The 15,872-nt window shown below is 51.2% G+C and overlaps 5 protein-coding genes across 5 annotated transcripts; 4 read left to right on the top strand and 1 right to left on the bottom strand.

Annotated features, from left to right (window-relative positions):
* The first annotated feature begins 8 nt into the window (after nucleotides 1-8).
* On the top strand, nucleotides 9-1,776 carry LOC120642699. The gene is made up of 2 exons (XM_039919264.1): nucleotides 9-1,030; nucleotides 1,351-1,776. The coding sequence occupies exons 1-2, from the start codon at nucleotides 724-726 to the stop codon at nucleotides 1,392-1,394; spliced, it is 351 nt and encodes a 116-aa protein (XP_039775198.1). The 5' UTR covers nucleotides 9-723; the 3' UTR covers nucleotides 1,395-1,776.
* Nucleotides 1,777-4,860: 3,084 nt separating this feature from the next.
* LOC120642698 (aquaporin TIP2-3-like) lies at nucleotides 4,861-7,542 on the top strand. Its single transcript, XM_039919263.1, has 3 exons — nucleotides 4,861-6,501; nucleotides 6,626-6,876; nucleotides 6,963-7,542. The coding sequence occupies exons 1-3, from the start codon at nucleotides 6,375-6,377 to the stop codon at nucleotides 7,329-7,331; spliced, it is 747 nt and encodes a 248-aa protein (XP_039775197.1). The 5' UTR covers nucleotides 4,861-6,374; the 3' UTR covers nucleotides 7,332-7,542.
* A 296-nt stretch (nucleotides 7,543-7,838) lies between these two features.
* Nucleotides 7,839-9,096, top strand: LOC120642697 (probable aquaporin TIP5-1). The gene is made up of 3 exons (XM_039919262.1): nucleotides 7,839-8,038; nucleotides 8,162-8,415; nucleotides 8,520-9,096. Exons 1-3 carry the CDS (start codon nucleotides 7,900-7,902, stop codon nucleotides 8,925-8,927), a joined length of 801 nt encoding a protein of 266 aa, XP_039775196.1. The 5' UTR covers nucleotides 7,839-7,899; the 3' UTR covers nucleotides 8,928-9,096.
* Nucleotides 9,097-10,406: 1,310 nt separating this feature from the next.
* LOC120642696 lies at nucleotides 10,407-12,597 on the top strand. Its single transcript, XM_039919261.1, has 4 exons — nucleotides 10,407-10,866; nucleotides 11,395-11,644; nucleotides 11,791-11,884; nucleotides 12,074-12,597. The coding sequence occupies exons 1-4, from the start codon at nucleotides 10,493-10,495 to the stop codon at nucleotides 12,298-12,300; spliced, it is 945 nt and encodes a 314-aa protein (XP_039775195.1). The 5' UTR covers nucleotides 10,407-10,492; the 3' UTR covers nucleotides 12,301-12,597.
* An 87-nt stretch (nucleotides 12,598-12,684) lies between these two features.
* On the bottom strand, nucleotides 12,685-15,280 carry LOC120642695 (carotenoid cleavage dioxygenase 7, chloroplastic-like). The gene is made up of 6 exons (XM_039919260.1): nucleotides 14,495-15,280; nucleotides 14,277-14,405; nucleotides 14,063-14,194; nucleotides 13,621-13,976; nucleotides 13,149-13,469; nucleotides 12,685-13,054 (listed from the first exon to the last, which is right to left on the bottom strand). The coding sequence occupies exons 1-6, from the start codon at nucleotides 15,264-15,266 to the stop codon at nucleotides 12,911-12,913; spliced, it is 1,854 nt and encodes a 617-aa protein (XP_039775194.1). The 5' UTR covers nucleotides 15,267-15,280; the 3' UTR covers nucleotides 12,685-12,910.
* Between the last annotated feature and the right edge of the window lie 592 nt (nucleotides 15,281-15,872).

Genomic DNA, 15,872 nt, shown 5'->3' with positions numbered 1-15,872 from the left:
GTAATATGTGATGTTATAAGGACCTATGTGTAAAGTGGAAGAGATAAAGAGAAGATAAAGGGCTGTGGTGGAATTGACCAAGCCAAAAGAAATTTCCCCCAATTACAACATGGTATACAGAGCTAGGATTAGGGTTATCACCGGAGCTTGCGCGGCGGCCGGCGCGTGAGGCTGCGGCGCAGGCGCGAGGCGGCACTGCGGCGGGGCAAGGCGCTGCGTGAGGTCGTGCGGTCGTGTGCAGGTGCGAGGCAGCACTGCGGTGCAGGCGCGCGAACGGGCGTGGCAGTTGGCCGGCGCAGGGCCTCACGCAGGAGCCGCGCAGCTGGCGTGCGACGCGGCCGACGCATGGGCGAGCTGCAGCAGCGCAGGCGGCTGGGCGTGTGTGCGAGCGCTAGGCGAGTGTGGGCCGCTGCGAGTGTCCACCGCCGAGGGCTGCGTGCCTTCGTGTTTTAGCTGCTGGTGCTGGTGTGTGCCTGCATGTGCGTGTGCAATGCCTGTGTGGAGCAGTGATGACGTGATTGGCTCTCTCTGATGGTGATTGGTTGCTGCGTATGAAGGCTGCAAGTTTTTAATTGGTTGCTGGTGGCGATTTTTGCTTTGGAGTTTGGATAAGAAGACTAGTTTGTTGTACTTGTGCTGCTTGGTGGTATATTTGGGCAGCTGATTTTTGGGAAGAAGCCTGGTTCGTGTGGTGGTGTGGCGTGTGAAGAAGTTGTAGGGAAGATGAAAATGGAGGGCAAATTGAAGGCAAAAGTGGAGGAATTGAAGCCCTTGAGTGCTAAGAAGACAGAGATGGAATTTATGGTTCGATTTTTGAAGGCAGAGATTAAAGCTAGAGCAGAGTCATTGGAGGCGAGGTTGGTGGCTGCATTGGCTGAGGAAGGAGAATTGGAGGATGATCTGTTAGCGAAGAAGAGGGAGTGTGATTTGGTGAAGGAGAAGGAAGAGATTTCTATCACCACCACAGCTGATCCTGCAGCTGTCATATGTAACTTTGGTAACTGCGCCAACTATGCCCACATGGGCGAAGGTATTCAGGCACAGGCACTTGCATCATCATTTAAGCATAATATAGAATGGGTCATAGATTCAGGAGCATCCAAGCATGTCACATGCATGTCTAGTCCCTTCAAAACATACAATCCATAAACCCATTCTGAGTATGTTCAAATTGTTGACGGCACATCTCGGCAAATTAATGGTGTAGGGTCTATAGAGTGTACTCCATCTCTTAGCCTATCATCAGTCTTGCATATTTCATCATTTCCAGTCAATCTTCTTTCTGTAAGTTCTATCATTGATCAATTCAAGTGCACAGTAACTTTTGATGAAAACTCTTGTGTCTTTCAGGAGAGGGGGACTGGGAGAGTGATTGGGACTGGAGTCAGGCGTGATGGGTTGTGGTTTGTCAATCATCAGGAGTCAGCATTGACGACAACTGTTGAAGGAGATGTGAAGAAAATCCTGCTACTCCATCGTCGGTTAGGACATGTGCCTTTTGAGAGTTTGAGCAAATTACACTCTGATGTTTTTAAGAAGGTAGACAGAAGTAAGCTTCTATGTGATGCATGTGAACTTGGCAAGCATACAAGATCAGTTTACCCGAACATTGGTCTTCGTAGCCGCAAACCCTTTATGTTACTCTGATGTTTGGGTCCCTGTTCAGTCACATCAGTAAGTGGATTCAAGGGATTTGTCACCTTTATTGACTGTTATACCCATATGACATGGATCTATATGATCAAGGGTAAGAATGAAGTTCCCCAATGCTTCCAAGATTTCTATAAGCTGGTCGCAAATCAATTTAATGCAAAGGTCCGGATTATCCGCACTGATAATGAAAAGGAGTATGTGAACAATGATTTTGGGGCATACACTTCGGATCATGGGATTATACATCAAACCACTTGTCCTGGTACTCCACCGCAAAATGGTGTAGCTGAGAGAAAGAATCGGCATTTATTGGAGGTTGCAAGGTCTCTAATGTTCCAGATGAATGTGCCTAAATACCTTTGGAGTGAGGTTGTGGTGACAGCGGCATATCTCATCAATCGTATGCCATCTAGGATACTTTGCATGAAGTCACCTGCTGAGCTCATGTTGGGATGTCGAGAGTTTAAGGTGCCTCCTAAGGTATTTTGTTGTGTTTGTTTTGTCAGAGATCACATGCCTTCAGTGGGAAAATTGGACCCACAAGCAGTGAAGTGTATTTTATTGGCTATTCGTCTACACAAAAGGGATACAAGTGTTGGGATCCCGTTGGAAAAAGACTGTTTGTGAGTATGGATGTAACATTTCGCGAGGAAGAACCATACTACACAAAGAAGTGTGATCTTGATCCATTCTTGGAGGAGTTCTCTTCAGTCACTAAGAGTGACAGTAGAGAAGGGGTGAATGAGAATGGTAAAAATGGTGATGTGCAGAATGATGGTGTGACTCATGAAAAGGTGGTTGTTGGGACAATCCCGTGTCCTATAAATGAGTTTGGTGATTCAAGAGATTTAGCCAGTGAGGCTTCAGGAGGTGTGATTGCTGGTGGTGTAGAGGAGGATGAGGCTTCAGGAGGTGTTAGTGAGAATCATGATGATCCAAGTATTGATTGTCAGCAGGAGATGGAGGATGGTGAACATGTAGTTGTTGGAACAATCCCGTGCCCCACTGGGGAGAAGGTGAATGAGAAGTAGGGGGAGATGGTGAATGAGAAGCAGGGTGAAAAGATGGATGAGAACCAGGGTGAAAAGGTGGATGAGAAGCAGGGGGAGCGGCCCATTGTGTATTTTCGAAGAAGGACTAAGAAGCAGGGGGAGCAACCACAACCTGAACAAGCTGAAGCTCCAATCCCATATCTCTCCTTGGACTCCTCTCCATCAAGCATACCACCCCCAGCTGGTAATATGTCTCCCTCCTCTGAATCTATAGAGTTACCCCTTGCACAAAGTAGAGATCATAGAGTCAATGCTGGAAAACCTCCTGTTCGTTATGGCTATGAACATGACATTGCTAAGTATGTTTCATACTCTAGTGTCTCTCCTGCATATAGAACCTTTGCTGCATCATTACAAGCAGTGCCTATTCCGAAGGATTGGAGGTGTGCTAAACAGGATTCAAAGTGGAAAAATGCAATAAAAGAAGAGCTACTTGCCCTTCAAAAGAACAAGACATGGGAACTTGTTCATCTCCCAAAAGGAAAGAAGGCGGTTGGTTGCAAGTGGGTATTCACGATAAAGCAGACTCCTGAAGGAAAGGTGGATAGGTACAAAGCAAGATTGGTTGCAAAGGGGTACAGTCAAACATATAGAATCGATTATGATGAAACTTTTGCACCTGTAGCAAAAATGGGCACGGTGAGGACATTAATATCATGTGCAGTCAACTTTGGTTGGCCACTTCATCAGCTAGATATGAAGAATGCGTTCCTTCATGGGGATCTGCAAGAAGAGGTATATATGGAAATTCCACCTGGATTTGCGAATGAACATACTCTTGGGAAGGTGTGCAAACTCAAAAAATCACTCTATGGCTTAAAGCAGTCACCACGTGCATGGTTTGATAGATTCAAGCGGGTGGTGTGTGATATGGGGTACTCCCAATGTAATGGAGATCACACAGTCTTCTATAGACATCAGGGCTCTCGTATCACTATCTTGGCTGTATATGTTGATGATATAGTGATCACTGGGGATGATACAGAGGAGATCAAGAAACTGAAGGAAAGGCTAGGTAGAGCCTTTGAGGTAAAAATTTTTGGACCACTTCGATACTTTCTTGGGATTGAGATTGCTAGGTCATCAAAGGGAATTATTCTATCTCAAAGAAAGTATGTCCTTGATTTGTTGGCAGAAATAGGGATACTTGGGTGTCGTCCATGTGGTTCACCCATTGACAGGAATCACCAAACTTGTGCTGAATCAGGAGACTCTGTCGATAAAGAAAGATATCAGAGGTTAGTTGGCCGATTGATATACCTTTGTCATACAAGACCTGACATTGCTTATGCGGTGAGCGTAGTAAGCAAGTATATGCATGATCCCAGAACTAGGCATATGGAGGTGGTGTACCAAATTCTGAGATACTTGAAAGGAACTCATGGCAAGGGGTTGTGGTTTAGGGCAAATCAACACCTGAATCTGGAAGGTTATTGTGATGCTGATTGGGCAAGCTGCAGGGACGACAGGAGATCCACGTCTGGATATTGTGTGTTTGTGGATGGTAACCTTGTTTCATGGAGAAGCAAGAAACAAGCAGTGGTATCACGGTCTACTGCGGAGGCCGAACACCGGGCAATGGCCTTGGCTTTATGCGAGATGATGTGGTTGAAAAGTCTTTTGAAGGAGCTTCGTGTATTGAAGAATGAGACTATGTTGCTCCATTGTGATAATGTAGCAGCAATCAATATAGCCAACAATCCGGTCCAGTTTGACCGAATGAAGCATGTGGAGATTGACCGATTCTTTATCAAAGAGAAGATGAACGGTGGTATCTTAAGGTTAAAGTATGTTAAGTCTCGTGAGCAACTTGCTGATTGTCTCACAAAAGGTCTAGGTACTAAGGACAATGAGTCGGCTTGTAACAAGATGGGCATGTTGAATATCTTTAGCCCATTTTGAGAGGGAGTGTTGGTGTGTTATTGTAATATGTGATGTTATAAGGACCTATGTGTAAATTGGAAGAGATAAAGAGAAGAGAAAGTGCTGTGGTGGAATTGACCAAGCCAAAAGAAATTTCCCCCAATTACAACATTAATATTTTTGAGAAAGCAGCTTTCGCTTATATGGTTGACTAGTGTGTAACAGAAAAAAATACTGCGCCTTATAATGACTGAAATTTAAACGATTATCTTCTTTTGAAACAAGGAAATTAAACTGACTTTTGAAACAGTGACGACAATTGGTGTTTGATCAAAATCCGTCATCTGATCGGGAGCTATTATGGTTCTAAAACCAAGGGATCGTTCCAGAAACCAGAATAGCAGCACGCCTGCAAACGGGTCTGTCTGTCACCATCACTGTGATTCGGTGGATGATCAGAAACTAGTCTCACGGTGAATTGGCTTATCCACTTAGTGTGATTATGTGAAACAATGTTCTGCTTCTAGTCATCAGGCAGTAGTGATCTTATCATCTTAATCAACCCCAGGCTCTTGAGAAGCCCCTAGTCTGTTTACATATTGCGAATGGCTGAGCTGTGCACACACAAGTCATGAGGCAGTAGTGCGCTTGATAAACCCCAGGCTCCTTTCAGAGAAAGTTCAGGGATATTCCCACTCAGTGGCCCAGAACATCTTGTCTGATATGCACGGAGCGCATACGTTTAATATGCAAAAGTGAGTTCATGGGAACGCTGTACACGATGGGCTGAACCACCACGAAGGATAGCATAAAGAAAGTCAGGCTGTTTTGGTCTCATCATCTCCGTTTGTTCAATGAAGTCATTGCCACTCATAGGAGCCCTGTCATCAGCTTGCCACTTGATGTTTTCAATTGCTGTACCAGTTGCAAGGTCCATGGATTTAATCTTTGCCTCACCTACTCCGAATGGAGGTTGTTCACTGGATTCCTGTCTCAGTCCCTGATCCGACCTTTCTGTAAACTGCGCTTTGTATCACATCCTTAACATGAATGATAGACCACTACAGTAATCAGTATGTAGTGACGGATAGATTCCTGAATGCGAGAGCTGTTACAATGTTAATCTAGCTAAAATGTTACTCCGTCAGATAGGCTGAGGAAAGTCCCCTTTATTTTGTTATTTTGTTGCAGGAGAACCAACTCCTTTGCTCCACGCAACAACTCAGTAATGATCCACCAACTATACTGCTTCTAACATTGAAGTAGCTTTTTTTAAAAAAAAAAATCAGTTATTCTTTTATAAGGACTACACTATGAAGGAATGGAAAAGTAACTTTGCTCAAGTAATATTCAAAAATTGAAATGATATTACTGTACTTACTTACATACAGTTCATCAATGGCCAAAGCACCGCCAATGATTTTAAAAAGCAGGAGATGAGATAACATATGCTCCAAAGTCATCTTTCTCCTCGCCGTCCTATGGTGTATCCTAACGTGGCTCCGTCTAAACAATCACAATAAGCACAAAAACTTGGCGAATTAGGGCGGTTGGTCGGCCAATATCAGCCACAAAACACGATCAAAATTTGAATTATCAATGTTGTGGTGATCATTGCACACCGCCCATAATATTGTAATGCACAGTTGAGGCATGGCACCAGGTCATTAGCGCCTTAGGACGAGTATTTAAGCACACTAAGCACAAGGAACTCCTCGCATCAGATAAGCCAGCCGTCTCCTCTGAATAAGCAGCCCAAGGGCTCCTCTACTACTGTCAGAGAGAACCAGAGAAGCAGGGGAAAAGATGGTGAAGCTTGCATTTGGAAGCTTGGGCGACTCTTTCAGCGCGGCGTCCCTCAAGGCCTATGTCGCCGAATTCATTGCCACGCTCCTCTTCGTGTTCGCCGGCGTCGGCTCCGCCATTGCCTACTGTGAGCTGCTTCTTCTATCTCAAATATCTGTTCACACCTCGCTTACCAGTGTCGACCATCCAGGATTTTAGCTCATTGTTAACCCCCCCCCCCCCCCAAAAAAAAAAAAAAACGTCCCGTGCAGCGCAATTGACAAAGGGCGGCGCGCTGGACCCCGCCGGCCTGGTGGCCATCGCCATCGCCCATGCGTTCGCGCTCTTCGTCGGTGTCTCCATGGCCGCCAACATCTCCGGCGGGCACCTGAACCCCGCCGTCACCTTCGGCCTCGCCATCGGCGGCCACATCACCATCCTCACCGGCATCTTCTACTGGGTCGCCCAGCTGCTCGGCGCCTCCGTGGCGTGCCTTCTCCTGAAGTTCGTCACCCACGGAAAGGTTCAGTCTTCTTCTCCTCCTCGCTGATGCACACCCTCCGAAAAGGAAAAGCTGACCGAAGTGTGCTTGCTCTGGTGCGTGTGCAGGCCATCCCGACGCACGGCGTGTCCGGCATCAGCGAGATCGAGGGCGTGGTGATGGAGATAGTGATCACCTTCGCGCTGGTGTACACCGTGTACGCCACCGCGGCGGACCCGAAGAAGGGCTCCCTGGGCACCATCGCCCCCATGGCCATCGGCTTCATCGTGGGCGCCAACATCCTGGCCGCGGGGCCCTTCAGCGGCGGCTCCATGAACCCGGCCCGCTCCTTCGGCCCCGCCGTGGCGGCCGGCAACTTCGCCGGCAACTGGGTCTACTGGGTTGGCCCGCTCATCGGCGGCGGCCTCGCCGGGCTCGTCTACGGCGACGTGTTCATCGCTTCCTACCAGCCCGTCGGCCAGCAGGAGTACCCATGAGCAGCACGGTCTGCTCGGAGCCAGGGCCCACGGTCCATTGTGTCAGTTCCATCGTCGTCGTCACCTCGCCTCCTCGCCTTGTGATTATGTTCGGTCCCCTTTGCATTTCCCTTTTGGATTTCACCAACGACGATGCATGCCAACAAGTTGTATGAGAACCGTTCGATCTATATATACACGTACGGTTCAACGTTCCCAAGTACAACAACAACTTGAATCTGTACGCGTGACGTGTCACGTAGTAAATTTTATTTGTTACACACGAATATACACACACATACGTGTATATATACGCCGCCGCAGGCCGCAGCACGGTCGGGCAGGGCTCCACAACGGGCGTGTGAACTCGGAACGGGCGCGCGCGGCAGCAACCGCCGCGAACCACCCCATCACCATGAGGCGCCGTTTCACTCTACGACCGGACGCCCCCCCCCCCCCCCCCCCCCCCCTCGCTATAAAGTCCGGGACGCTGTCCCGATCCCCCCGTGCGGGCCGGGGAAATCTGAGCGCGCACTACACTGAATCACTGATCGGAGCAGTTGAGTTCGTGGAGACAAGTTGCTGCGCCATGGCGTCCTCCTCCTCCAGCAACCTGGTGGCCCACCTGAGGCGCAGCGTCTCGCCGGCGTCCTTCCGCTCCTACTGCGCCGAGTTCATCTCCACCTTCCTCTTCGTCTTCACCGCCGTCGGCTCCGCCATCTCCGCCCGTACGTGGTCGAAGAGTTTCGCTTTTGCCGCGCGCGCGCTTGCTTGCTTTGATGGCTTTCTCGCGCGTTACTGTTCGCACTGTGGGCGGTTGTCTGATGACGAATGTGGCTGCGCATTGGCAGGGATGGCGACGCCCAAGGGTAGCGCCCCCGACGCCGCGTCGCTGGTGGCGACAGCCGTGGCGCAGGCGTTCGGGCTCTCCGCCGCGGTGCTCATCGCCGCCGACGTCTCCGGCGGGCACGCCAACCCGGCCGTCACGTTCGCCCTCGCCCTCGGCGGCCACGTCGCCGCCGCGAGCGCCGTCTTCTACTGGGCATCGCAGATGCTCGGCGCCACCTTCGCCTGCCTCGTCCTCCACTACATCTCCGCCGGCCAGGCACGCGCACCAAGCCCCCGCCGTTCGACCGGTTCGCTTCCGATCCTCTTATTTTTCTGACACGTTAGCTGGTGTGTGATGGTCCGCCGCGGCGCGGCGCGCAGGCCGTGCCGACGACGAGGATCGACGTGCGGATGACCGGGTTCGGCGCGGCCATCATCGAGGGCGTGCTGACGTTCATGGTGGTGTACACGGTTCACGTGGCCGGCGGCGGGAAGCGGCGGGGGTTCGCGGCGGCGGCGCTGGGCGCGCTGGCGGCGGGGTCGCTGACGGGCGCGTGCGTGCTGGCGGCGGGGTCGCTGACGGGCGCGTCCATGAACCCGGCGCGCTCCTTCGGGCCGGCCGTCGTCAGCGGGGACTACAAGAACCAGGCCGTGTACTGGGCCGGGCCCATGATCGGCGCGGCCATCGCGGCGCTGGCGCACCAGGTCCTGGCGTGCGGCCCCCCGGACGCCGCCGCCTCCGCCACCGGGTCGTCGCGCCACGGGAGCGTGGAGACGGTGGTGGTCTGACGCCTCCTGAGTCCTGACGACATGGGCGCGCGCATCCTCTCGTTCGTCCTTGTCGTGGTGGACGTAGAGGGATCTTTCTCTGTAACTGTGTGTCCGTGTAATTGTGGACTCGTATGTGCTGATCGAACTTGTGTAGGTTTGCAATCGTCTGATCGTTGTTGTAGCAGTTTCTCTAGATAACATAGGGAACAATGTTCAGTTGGATTGATGATGTTGATGATAAGTGGCACCGTCAGTTCAGTTTATTTACATGCCAGAATGCTGGTTACGGAGGAAAGCATCAACTTTGACCGCGCGCCGCGACGAACGCCATGGAGTCCTCCATCCCCATCTAGTCAGCTGATACGCGCGCGCTGATCCATCCGGGCGCAGCCCTGCCCGCGCGGGCAAATGCGGCTGGGCGCTGTCGCCCGGGAAAGGCGGGTTCTGTTGCGCGGTGGCCGGCCGGGCCGTTGCTTGGATGCCGCGCTCTCTTCTCTTCTGGATCCACGGAAAATCTTCGGTGATCACGGCCGTGATTTTGAAAATGAAAATGTAACGGCGTGATCATAATAAAGTGGGAAGGGCACGTAATAGTAAGATCATTAATATTAATAAAAACACGAACACCTAATACGGCACGGCGGTGCTACTCAAATTACAGATATATTGCTCTTTCAAAACGAAAACTACAGCTGACAGTGGCTCATTGGTACTACTTTGTTTATACTCCTATATAGTATTAGCTGTTGTCGAGATCACGCAACACACACTGTTTTCCTCCACAAAATGAAAAGAAAAGATACGCTGACCTCAGATCATTTCGCTGACATCATATTACTTCATTGGCAAGAAACTAACAGACGATAGTAGTTAAAAAAGCCCAAACGATATGCTAAAATGGTACCGTCAAAGTAAATTTCGCACCGAGTATTTGCAAAATAAATTATTTCACTGAGTTAAAGGACAATTCAAGTTATTTAGGATTAATTATATAATTCTAAAGTGTGTAGCTAATACAATGGTTAAGATTCAGATACCTGCCTAGGGTTAAAATATGTGATACGTTCTCACTTAAAGCTGAAAACTATACTGCTACATTACTACTAATCTCTAGTATGAGTGCATCTACTCTAGTAGATCTTTTTGTGACACTGTTTTATTTCTGATGGGGGAGCGAATGTAACGTGCAAGTGCAATGTACATTTTTTTTTAGGGCTAATGTACATTTTTCTTAGGAAAAGAGATGATGTTGGCTCCCGTATAAAGAGGAATCCTGTAAACCCTAGGCTTATTAAAGTAGTAACAATCAAACTTGACTGCTTCAAAGTACATTCTATCCGTCAGATTGGAGATCAAACGGTAGCCATCTTCCGTCATAAGCCTTTTTTTTTAAAAAAAAAAGGTTAGATGGTTTATCTCTAGTATCCAATCCAGGGTCCCAATATATGCGACAGCACACTCGAGTATTTTAACCGACCAAACCCTCGTTAACGAGAACGCACGCCATCACAAAAAAACAGGAGGGCGAGCAGGCGGAGGCGGGAGACGCATCAACAGCGGCGGCCGGCGTCTCGCTCGACTCGATGGTGGTTTACGTGGTGCACACGAGAAGGGGGAGAAGGAGAGCCGGCGAGAACCTCGTCCACCTCGCCACCAGCAGCGCCCCCGCGCCGGCCTTCCCCTACTCCGCCGTCGCCTGCCGCTCCCTCTCGCGCGGCGGGGGCCTCCCGCTGCGCGCCACGTCGCCGCCTCCTCCCCCGTACTCGATCCGCGGCTCCGCATGGGAGTCCCGCTCGCTGCGCCGCGACGGCGAGGAGGACTGGGAGGAGGTCGTCGCCGCCGGGGCGAGGCCTGCAGCCCCCGGCTCCCGCGGCGAGCCGACGGAGGAGCAGGGTATTTTCCTCGGGGCCCCGCCCACCAAAGAAGAGGTCCACGCCGCCGTGGCCAGCATCAAGCAGTAAGATTTACTAGTAGTTGGTTTAACATCGGAAATTGTCAGGTGTCACTGCATACTAGTTGGTTTAAAATCAGATCGGAAGCTGTCAGGTGTCACCGTGGAGTGGTGTTTTTTACAGAACTAATGGCGAAATTTCCCATGATTTGCAATTTATTTTGCACGAAATTGCAAACTAGTCATGCAGAAGTTAGCGTGCCCCAAATCACCCAGTTTGTTTCGTGTATCCTTCGAATTGTTCAAGAGTGTACGCGTTGCGTTGCCATCAAGATGTGCAATACCACGTCAAGCGTTTGGATGTCCAATTTCTTTTTTTTTTCCCCTGCTAAGTGGGGCGAAACTTTGTTTCTATAGGATTTTGACACGATTTCTCTGTCATTGCCTTAGTTAGAGCTTCTTATCCTGTTTAGTGATGAAGTTGTTATTAATATTATCTAGAGCATGTGAACTCCATATTTGTTTAACCGATTAAATTCATTCTGTGTGACATTATTTTTCTACCTAAGCAAATTGACTATTTGATTCCTGCAGGGTGCTTGAGAAACTTTATGCTGTGGACTATGATGGGCCTGAGCTAGCGCTTGCATTGCCCATCTCAAGGCACCCTTCATCTGGGATATTTGAGAATCACTTTGCTGTAGATTCTGATGCATCAGAGGTCGGATCAGATGAATGGAGTGAATCTGCTATGCTCGTTCATAACTCAACTGCTCTTTTGACAAAGGACCATCGGTGTGTAGTGGAGGCACTCCGCCTATTAAATAAAGATCCTTCCGTTCAGGTTAATATGGCTAAATTATTGACGTTTAACAAACTTAATTTGGTGCCACAAAATATTGACACATTACTAGCATCCGTTGAAATATACTGTCTGTAAAAATCACTAGTTTTCCTGCTGAACAGTGACATCGTGTTGCCTTCATGCAGAAAATGGTTGTGGCCTTGGCAACTGACGAGGCTGTGTGGCAAGCTGTGACAAACAATGAGGTGGTACAAGAATTCAAGAGATCCTTCCAGACTGGTATGTGATTTTTCTGCCGGGAGTCTTGCTAGTCTATTTTTTAGGTTACCAGCAGCCCAGTAAACCTTTGTCAATGCACAAACGAAATAACCCATTTAGTTAGGTGGGACTACTCTTTGGGTGGATCTTTATCTGATACAACTTATCCTCTGATCTTTATCTGATAGAACTTATTCTCTCTCTTTTCAGCCAAGGAGACTCATCTCAAGGAAAGCTCGACTGCTCGATTCATGATGTGGGTCCTGGAAAACACCCAAGCAAAAATCAATGAAATTTTTGAGAAAATAATTGGGCTCGTTAACATGCTGTTTCCAGTTGGGGACAAGGATTACGATACGTCTGATGATTTAGTGAGGATGTCCTTCATGCTCTCTGTGTTTGTCTTCATCGTGGTAACTATAGCTCGCATACACTGATTAGCACAGCAATTCGCCGATTTCGCGTTCTGGTGGTTTCTTAATTTTGTATAGGATTAGTTCTAGAATTAGTCCGAGTTGCATGGTGGCAATGGCTGTGGTTGGTGTCAGTGAGTCTAGAGGTTGAACTATAAGTGTTATTAGTGGAAACTCTAATGGTTATCGTGTGGGGGTTATTTATGTCTTAAACATCAAGTGTGCTTCCTGAACATGTGTTGCTGAACATCAAGCGAAGCGATATCTTTGCTAAAGAAGTGTAAATATTTACATATTTATATTCTTGTTCCTGAACATCAAGTGAAGCGATATCCGAAAAGTGTTACGAATGCTCTTTGTTAAAGGAAGTGTAAATATTTACATATTTATATTCTTGTCAACAATTGCACAGATTTTAACACAGTATCCTGTATTCCGGTTTGCTTGAGCAACTGTCATGTGAAGCGATATCCGAAAAGTGTTACGAATGCTTGTTGCTAAAGAAACTGTAAATATTTACATATTTATATTCTTGTCAACAATTGCACAGATTTAACACAGTATCTTGTATTCCGGTTTGCTTGAGCAACTGTCAACTGCTCCTGGCCTCTAGTGTTAGATTGGATGCTTAGTGTCATTCATCTGCCCAGAACCCATGGAATCCCATTGGGAAGGTGAGGTGTTTGGGCACCTCAAGTTTTGCCACCACAGCATTCCTTTCCCCGATCTTCCTTGCGTCCAGCATCACCAGATGGCACCTGTGATCAGATACTGCATACTGCAAAGAAGCAAGCGAAACAAGATGAAGCAATGCCAATGGGGATCACTGGATCAGCATTTATCCGTGTTGGTGGTGGAAATGTTGAACCTACCTCTGCCAGCAGAACATAGCCGTCGTCCTCCTCCCTACCCCCGGCGGGCACGAAAACCGGCTCGCCGACGAACTTGCGCCCCGCCGCCGACCACAGCCGCGCTGATCCATCCGAGACGTCCACCTTCACCACGCTGTCGAAGGGGAAAAACGGGAGGAACCTCCGCGAACCGGAGGCAGCGCCGGCGTAGACGAATCGGTTCCTCCGGTTGGCGAAGCTCGGGTTGATCGCCGGGAAGTCCGCCGGCCTGGTCCACTGGTCGGACAATCTCCTGACGGAGCATCCCCGGCACGCCCCTCCCTTGTCGAGGTCGATTGACACCTGCAATATTGGATCATTGGACGCCAGGTACAGTACAAACGATCCATGTCAGTATATGTCAGCTGTCGCTGCAACAAAAACTCCTCGCACATCGACATCATGGATGGATCGATCGAAAGGCAGGGCACCAAATGAGAGCGCGTTTGGTCACCTGAACAAGGCGGGGCAGCCACTCCCTGCCCTTGGCGACGTTCATGAAGGCCGGGTCCAGCTTCTTGTTCATCCAGTTGTAGCCGAACATCCGGTGGAAGTGGAACCACCGGTAGGAGCAGCCGGACATGTGGAGCCGCAGGGTGGTGCCGCCCCGGCCGTCGGGCCCCTCGAAGGCGTTGCCGACGTGCATGGACCACATCTGCGGCGGCGCCTCGACGGGCACGCTCCAGTCGCGACCGCCGGCCTCGGCCTCCGGCGAGCGCGGCAGCAGGTACACCGGCGTCGACTGCCGGCTCGGGTCCACGGCCAGCGCCGCGATCATCGGGTGCGTGCCGGTCAGCGCCAGCAGCGACCCTGTTGACCCGGCCCCCAGACGCCATTCGCGTCAAGCACGCCGCCAAAATCCAAATGACAAAAAAATGTCTAATCCGATGCCGTACCGGGAACGTCGAGCTTGATCCGGTTGCCGAGGAGGACGTAGTGGCTGTCCGTGAAGGCCCAGTCGTGGATCATCAGGTGGTCCGGCAGCACGAACTCCCGCCTCTGCACCAGCGCGAAGTCGGCGTCGAACTCTGCGGCGGAGCACGCGCCGTCGTCAATGTCAGTGATCGATCGAGCAGGTGGTGTGAAGATTTGTGCCTGCCAGGTGCTGACCGTAGAAGGTGAAGTTGGAGCGGGGGAGGAGCATGTCCTCGGCGTTGCAGGCCACCATCAGCAGACGGTTCCGCTCGGGGTCGATCTTGTAGTGCGCCAGCAGCCTCCTGGCCGGCATGCGGAAGACACCTGCGGGAGCCACGCCACGCGCGCACAAACGTCAGCTCCTGTCTGGTGCACCAACCGCAAGCGGAAGTGTTGGTGGTGATGGTACAGACCACTAAGGACCGGGCGCAGCAGGCGCGCGGCCACGTCGATGCCTGCCTCCTGCAGCCACGGCCGCCGGCGCCGGTGATGCGCCGCCGCATCGCCGGCGCCGGCGCCGAGGCCGAGGATGTCGAAGGGGCCGAGGGTCTCGAGCGTCCGCGGGTGGAGCTCGTACGGTTCGCCGCCCTCCCAGAGGCAGAGCAGGCGGCCGCCCCATCGCAGCACGCTGGTGTTGGCCACGTTCTTCATCACCTTGACGTTGCCCACCCGGGCGCCGCCCTGCAGCACCGAGAAGGGGCCCCGGTGCGTGAACCGCCACGACGCGCCGCCGGCGTCGTGCTCCTCCCGCTTCGCCGCCGTCTCCACGTACCGCGCCGAGTAGCTCGCGCCGGCGCCGCCGAAGCGGAAGGCGCGGAGGTAGCCGTGGCCGTCGAGCGGGTGGACGGTGGAGCCGTGGTCGTCGGCGAACATCCCGGGCCCCGCGAGGTAGTAGGTGCCCGCGGGGAAGTCCGGCGGGATCGCGCCCTCGGCGACGCGGAGCGCCACGGGGTCCCGGCACTCGGCGCGCTGCGACCGGAAGAGGAGGTTGTAGTCCCAGAACGCCGCGGACGGCGAGTCCGCCGCCGCGGCAGCCCCGGAGGTGGGAGTGGCGGTGGCGGCCGAGGCTCGGACCGCGCGGACGCCGCGGGAGCAGCGTCTCAGCGGCGGGGCGCGGTGGCGGCGTGGGTCGTGGTGGTGGTGGTGCACGACGGCGTGCGTGGCGGCGATGGTGTGTGGAGACATGTTTGGTTAGCCGTGGAAGGGTCGCCGGGGTCCTTGCCTTGATATATCTTGTCGTGTCGTGTCCAGGGTTTAACTTTTCGGCGAAATTTCGGTTTTTTTTCCGTTTCCGCTAGTTACCGGGATCCGAAATTTCGGTATTTTTCGATATATTTCGTTTCAAAATTCAAAATTCAACAAATTTCGTCCAAAATCCACCGAAATCCACCGAAATTTATCGAAATTTCGGAACGAAATTTCGTTTCCGCTAAACACCGGGATTTCATCAAAAAACGAAATGGTTAACCCTAGTCATGTCCGGCGCGGGGTGGTTGAATCCTTCCTGCACTCCATGGCTCGCGACTTGCTAGGACTTACTGGTATAGACCCCACTACTCACCCCGTGCCGGGAACCAGGCCACGTCCGGCTTGCTGTTTCAATTTGGAAGGATACATACGTTTTGTCCGGCACGCGGCACGCATCTTGTACAGGAATATGCCTAAAATTGACAAACTTTGTAGATGATGATATCATGATAGGACCGGACGCGATGGCAACAAAAAATATGCCTAAATTGACAAACTTTGTATCTCTCTGTCCATTCCAAGTTTCCAACGGCGAAGACAATG

Source organism: Panicum virgatum, chromosome 7K, assembly GCF_016808335.1.
Source record: "Panicum virgatum strain AP13 chromosome 7K, P.virgatum_v5, whole genome shotgun sequence".
Taxonomy (NCBI): Eukaryota; Viridiplantae; Streptophyta; class Magnoliopsida; order Poales; family Poaceae; genus Panicum; species Panicum virgatum.
Note: the sequence above shows the minus strand (reverse complement) of the source record. Positions and strands in the feature narration are given on the sequence as shown.

What these genes read in the sequence shown, in the direction of transcription:
- LOC120642695 (XM_039919260.1), bottom strand. Translation starts at nt 15,266, where the DNA reads ATGTCTCCACACACCATCGCCGCCACGCACGCCGTCGTGCACCACCAC. An exon ending in CTCCAACTTCACCTTCTACG is followed by an intron (nt 14,195 to 14,276) that starts GTCAGCACCTGG and finishes GCTCCGCCGCAG; the next exon opens with AGTTCGACGCCGACTTCGCG. An exon ending in GCTATGTTCTGCTGGCAGAG is followed by an intron (nt 13,055 to 13,148) that starts GTAGGTTCAACA and finishes GCTTCTTTGCAG; the next exon opens with TATGCAGTATCTGATCACAG.
- LOC120642698 (XM_039919263.1), top strand. Translation starts at nt 6,375, where the DNA reads ATGGTGAAGCTTGCATTTGGAAGCTTGGGCGACTCTTTCAGCGCGGCG. An exon ending in CGGCTCCGCCATTGCCTACT is followed by an intron (nt 6,502 to 6,625) that starts GTGAGCTGCTTC and finishes CGTCCCGTGCAG; the next exon opens with CGCAATTGACAAAGGGCGGC. An exon ending in AGTTCGTCACCCACGGAAAG is followed by an intron (nt 6,877 to 6,962) that starts GTTCAGTCTTCT and finishes GTGCGTGTGCAG; the next exon opens with GCCATCCCGACGCACGGCGT.
- LOC120642697 (XM_039919262.1), top strand. Translation starts at nt 7,900, where the DNA reads ATGGCGTCCTCCTCCTCCAGCAACCTGGTGGCCCACCTGAGGCGCAGC. An exon ending in CGGCTCCGCCATCTCCGCCC is followed by an intron (nt 8,039 to 8,161) that starts GTACGTGGTCGA and finishes GCGCATTGGCAG; the next exon opens with GGATGGCGACGCCCAAGGGT. An exon ending in ACTACATCTCCGCCGGCCAG is followed by an intron (nt 8,416 to 8,519) that starts GCACGCGCACCA and finishes CGCGGCGCGCAG; the next exon opens with GCCGTGCCGACGACGAGGAT.
- LOC120642699 (XM_039919264.1), top strand. Translation starts at nt 724, where the DNA reads ATGAAAATGGAGGGCAAATTGAAGGCAAAAGTGGAGGAATTGAAGCCC. An exon ending in CTATGCCCACATGGGCGAAG is followed by an intron (nt 1,031 to 1,350) that starts GTATTCAGGCAC and finishes TGTGTCTTTCAG; the next exon opens with GAGAGGGGGACTGGGAGAGT.
- LOC120642696 (XM_039919261.1), top strand. Translation starts at nt 10,493, where the DNA reads ATGGTGGTTTACGTGGTGCACACGAGAAGGGGGAGAAGGAGAGCCGGC. An exon ending in GCCGTGGCCAGCATCAAGCA is followed by an intron (nt 10,867 to 11,394) that starts GTAAGATTTACT and finishes TGATTCCTGCAG; the next exon opens with GGTGCTTGAGAAACTTTATG. An exon ending in ATAAAGATCCTTCCGTTCAG is followed by an intron (nt 11,645 to 11,790) that starts GTTAATATGGCT and finishes GCCTTCATGCAG; the next exon opens with AAAATGGTTGTGGCCTTGGC.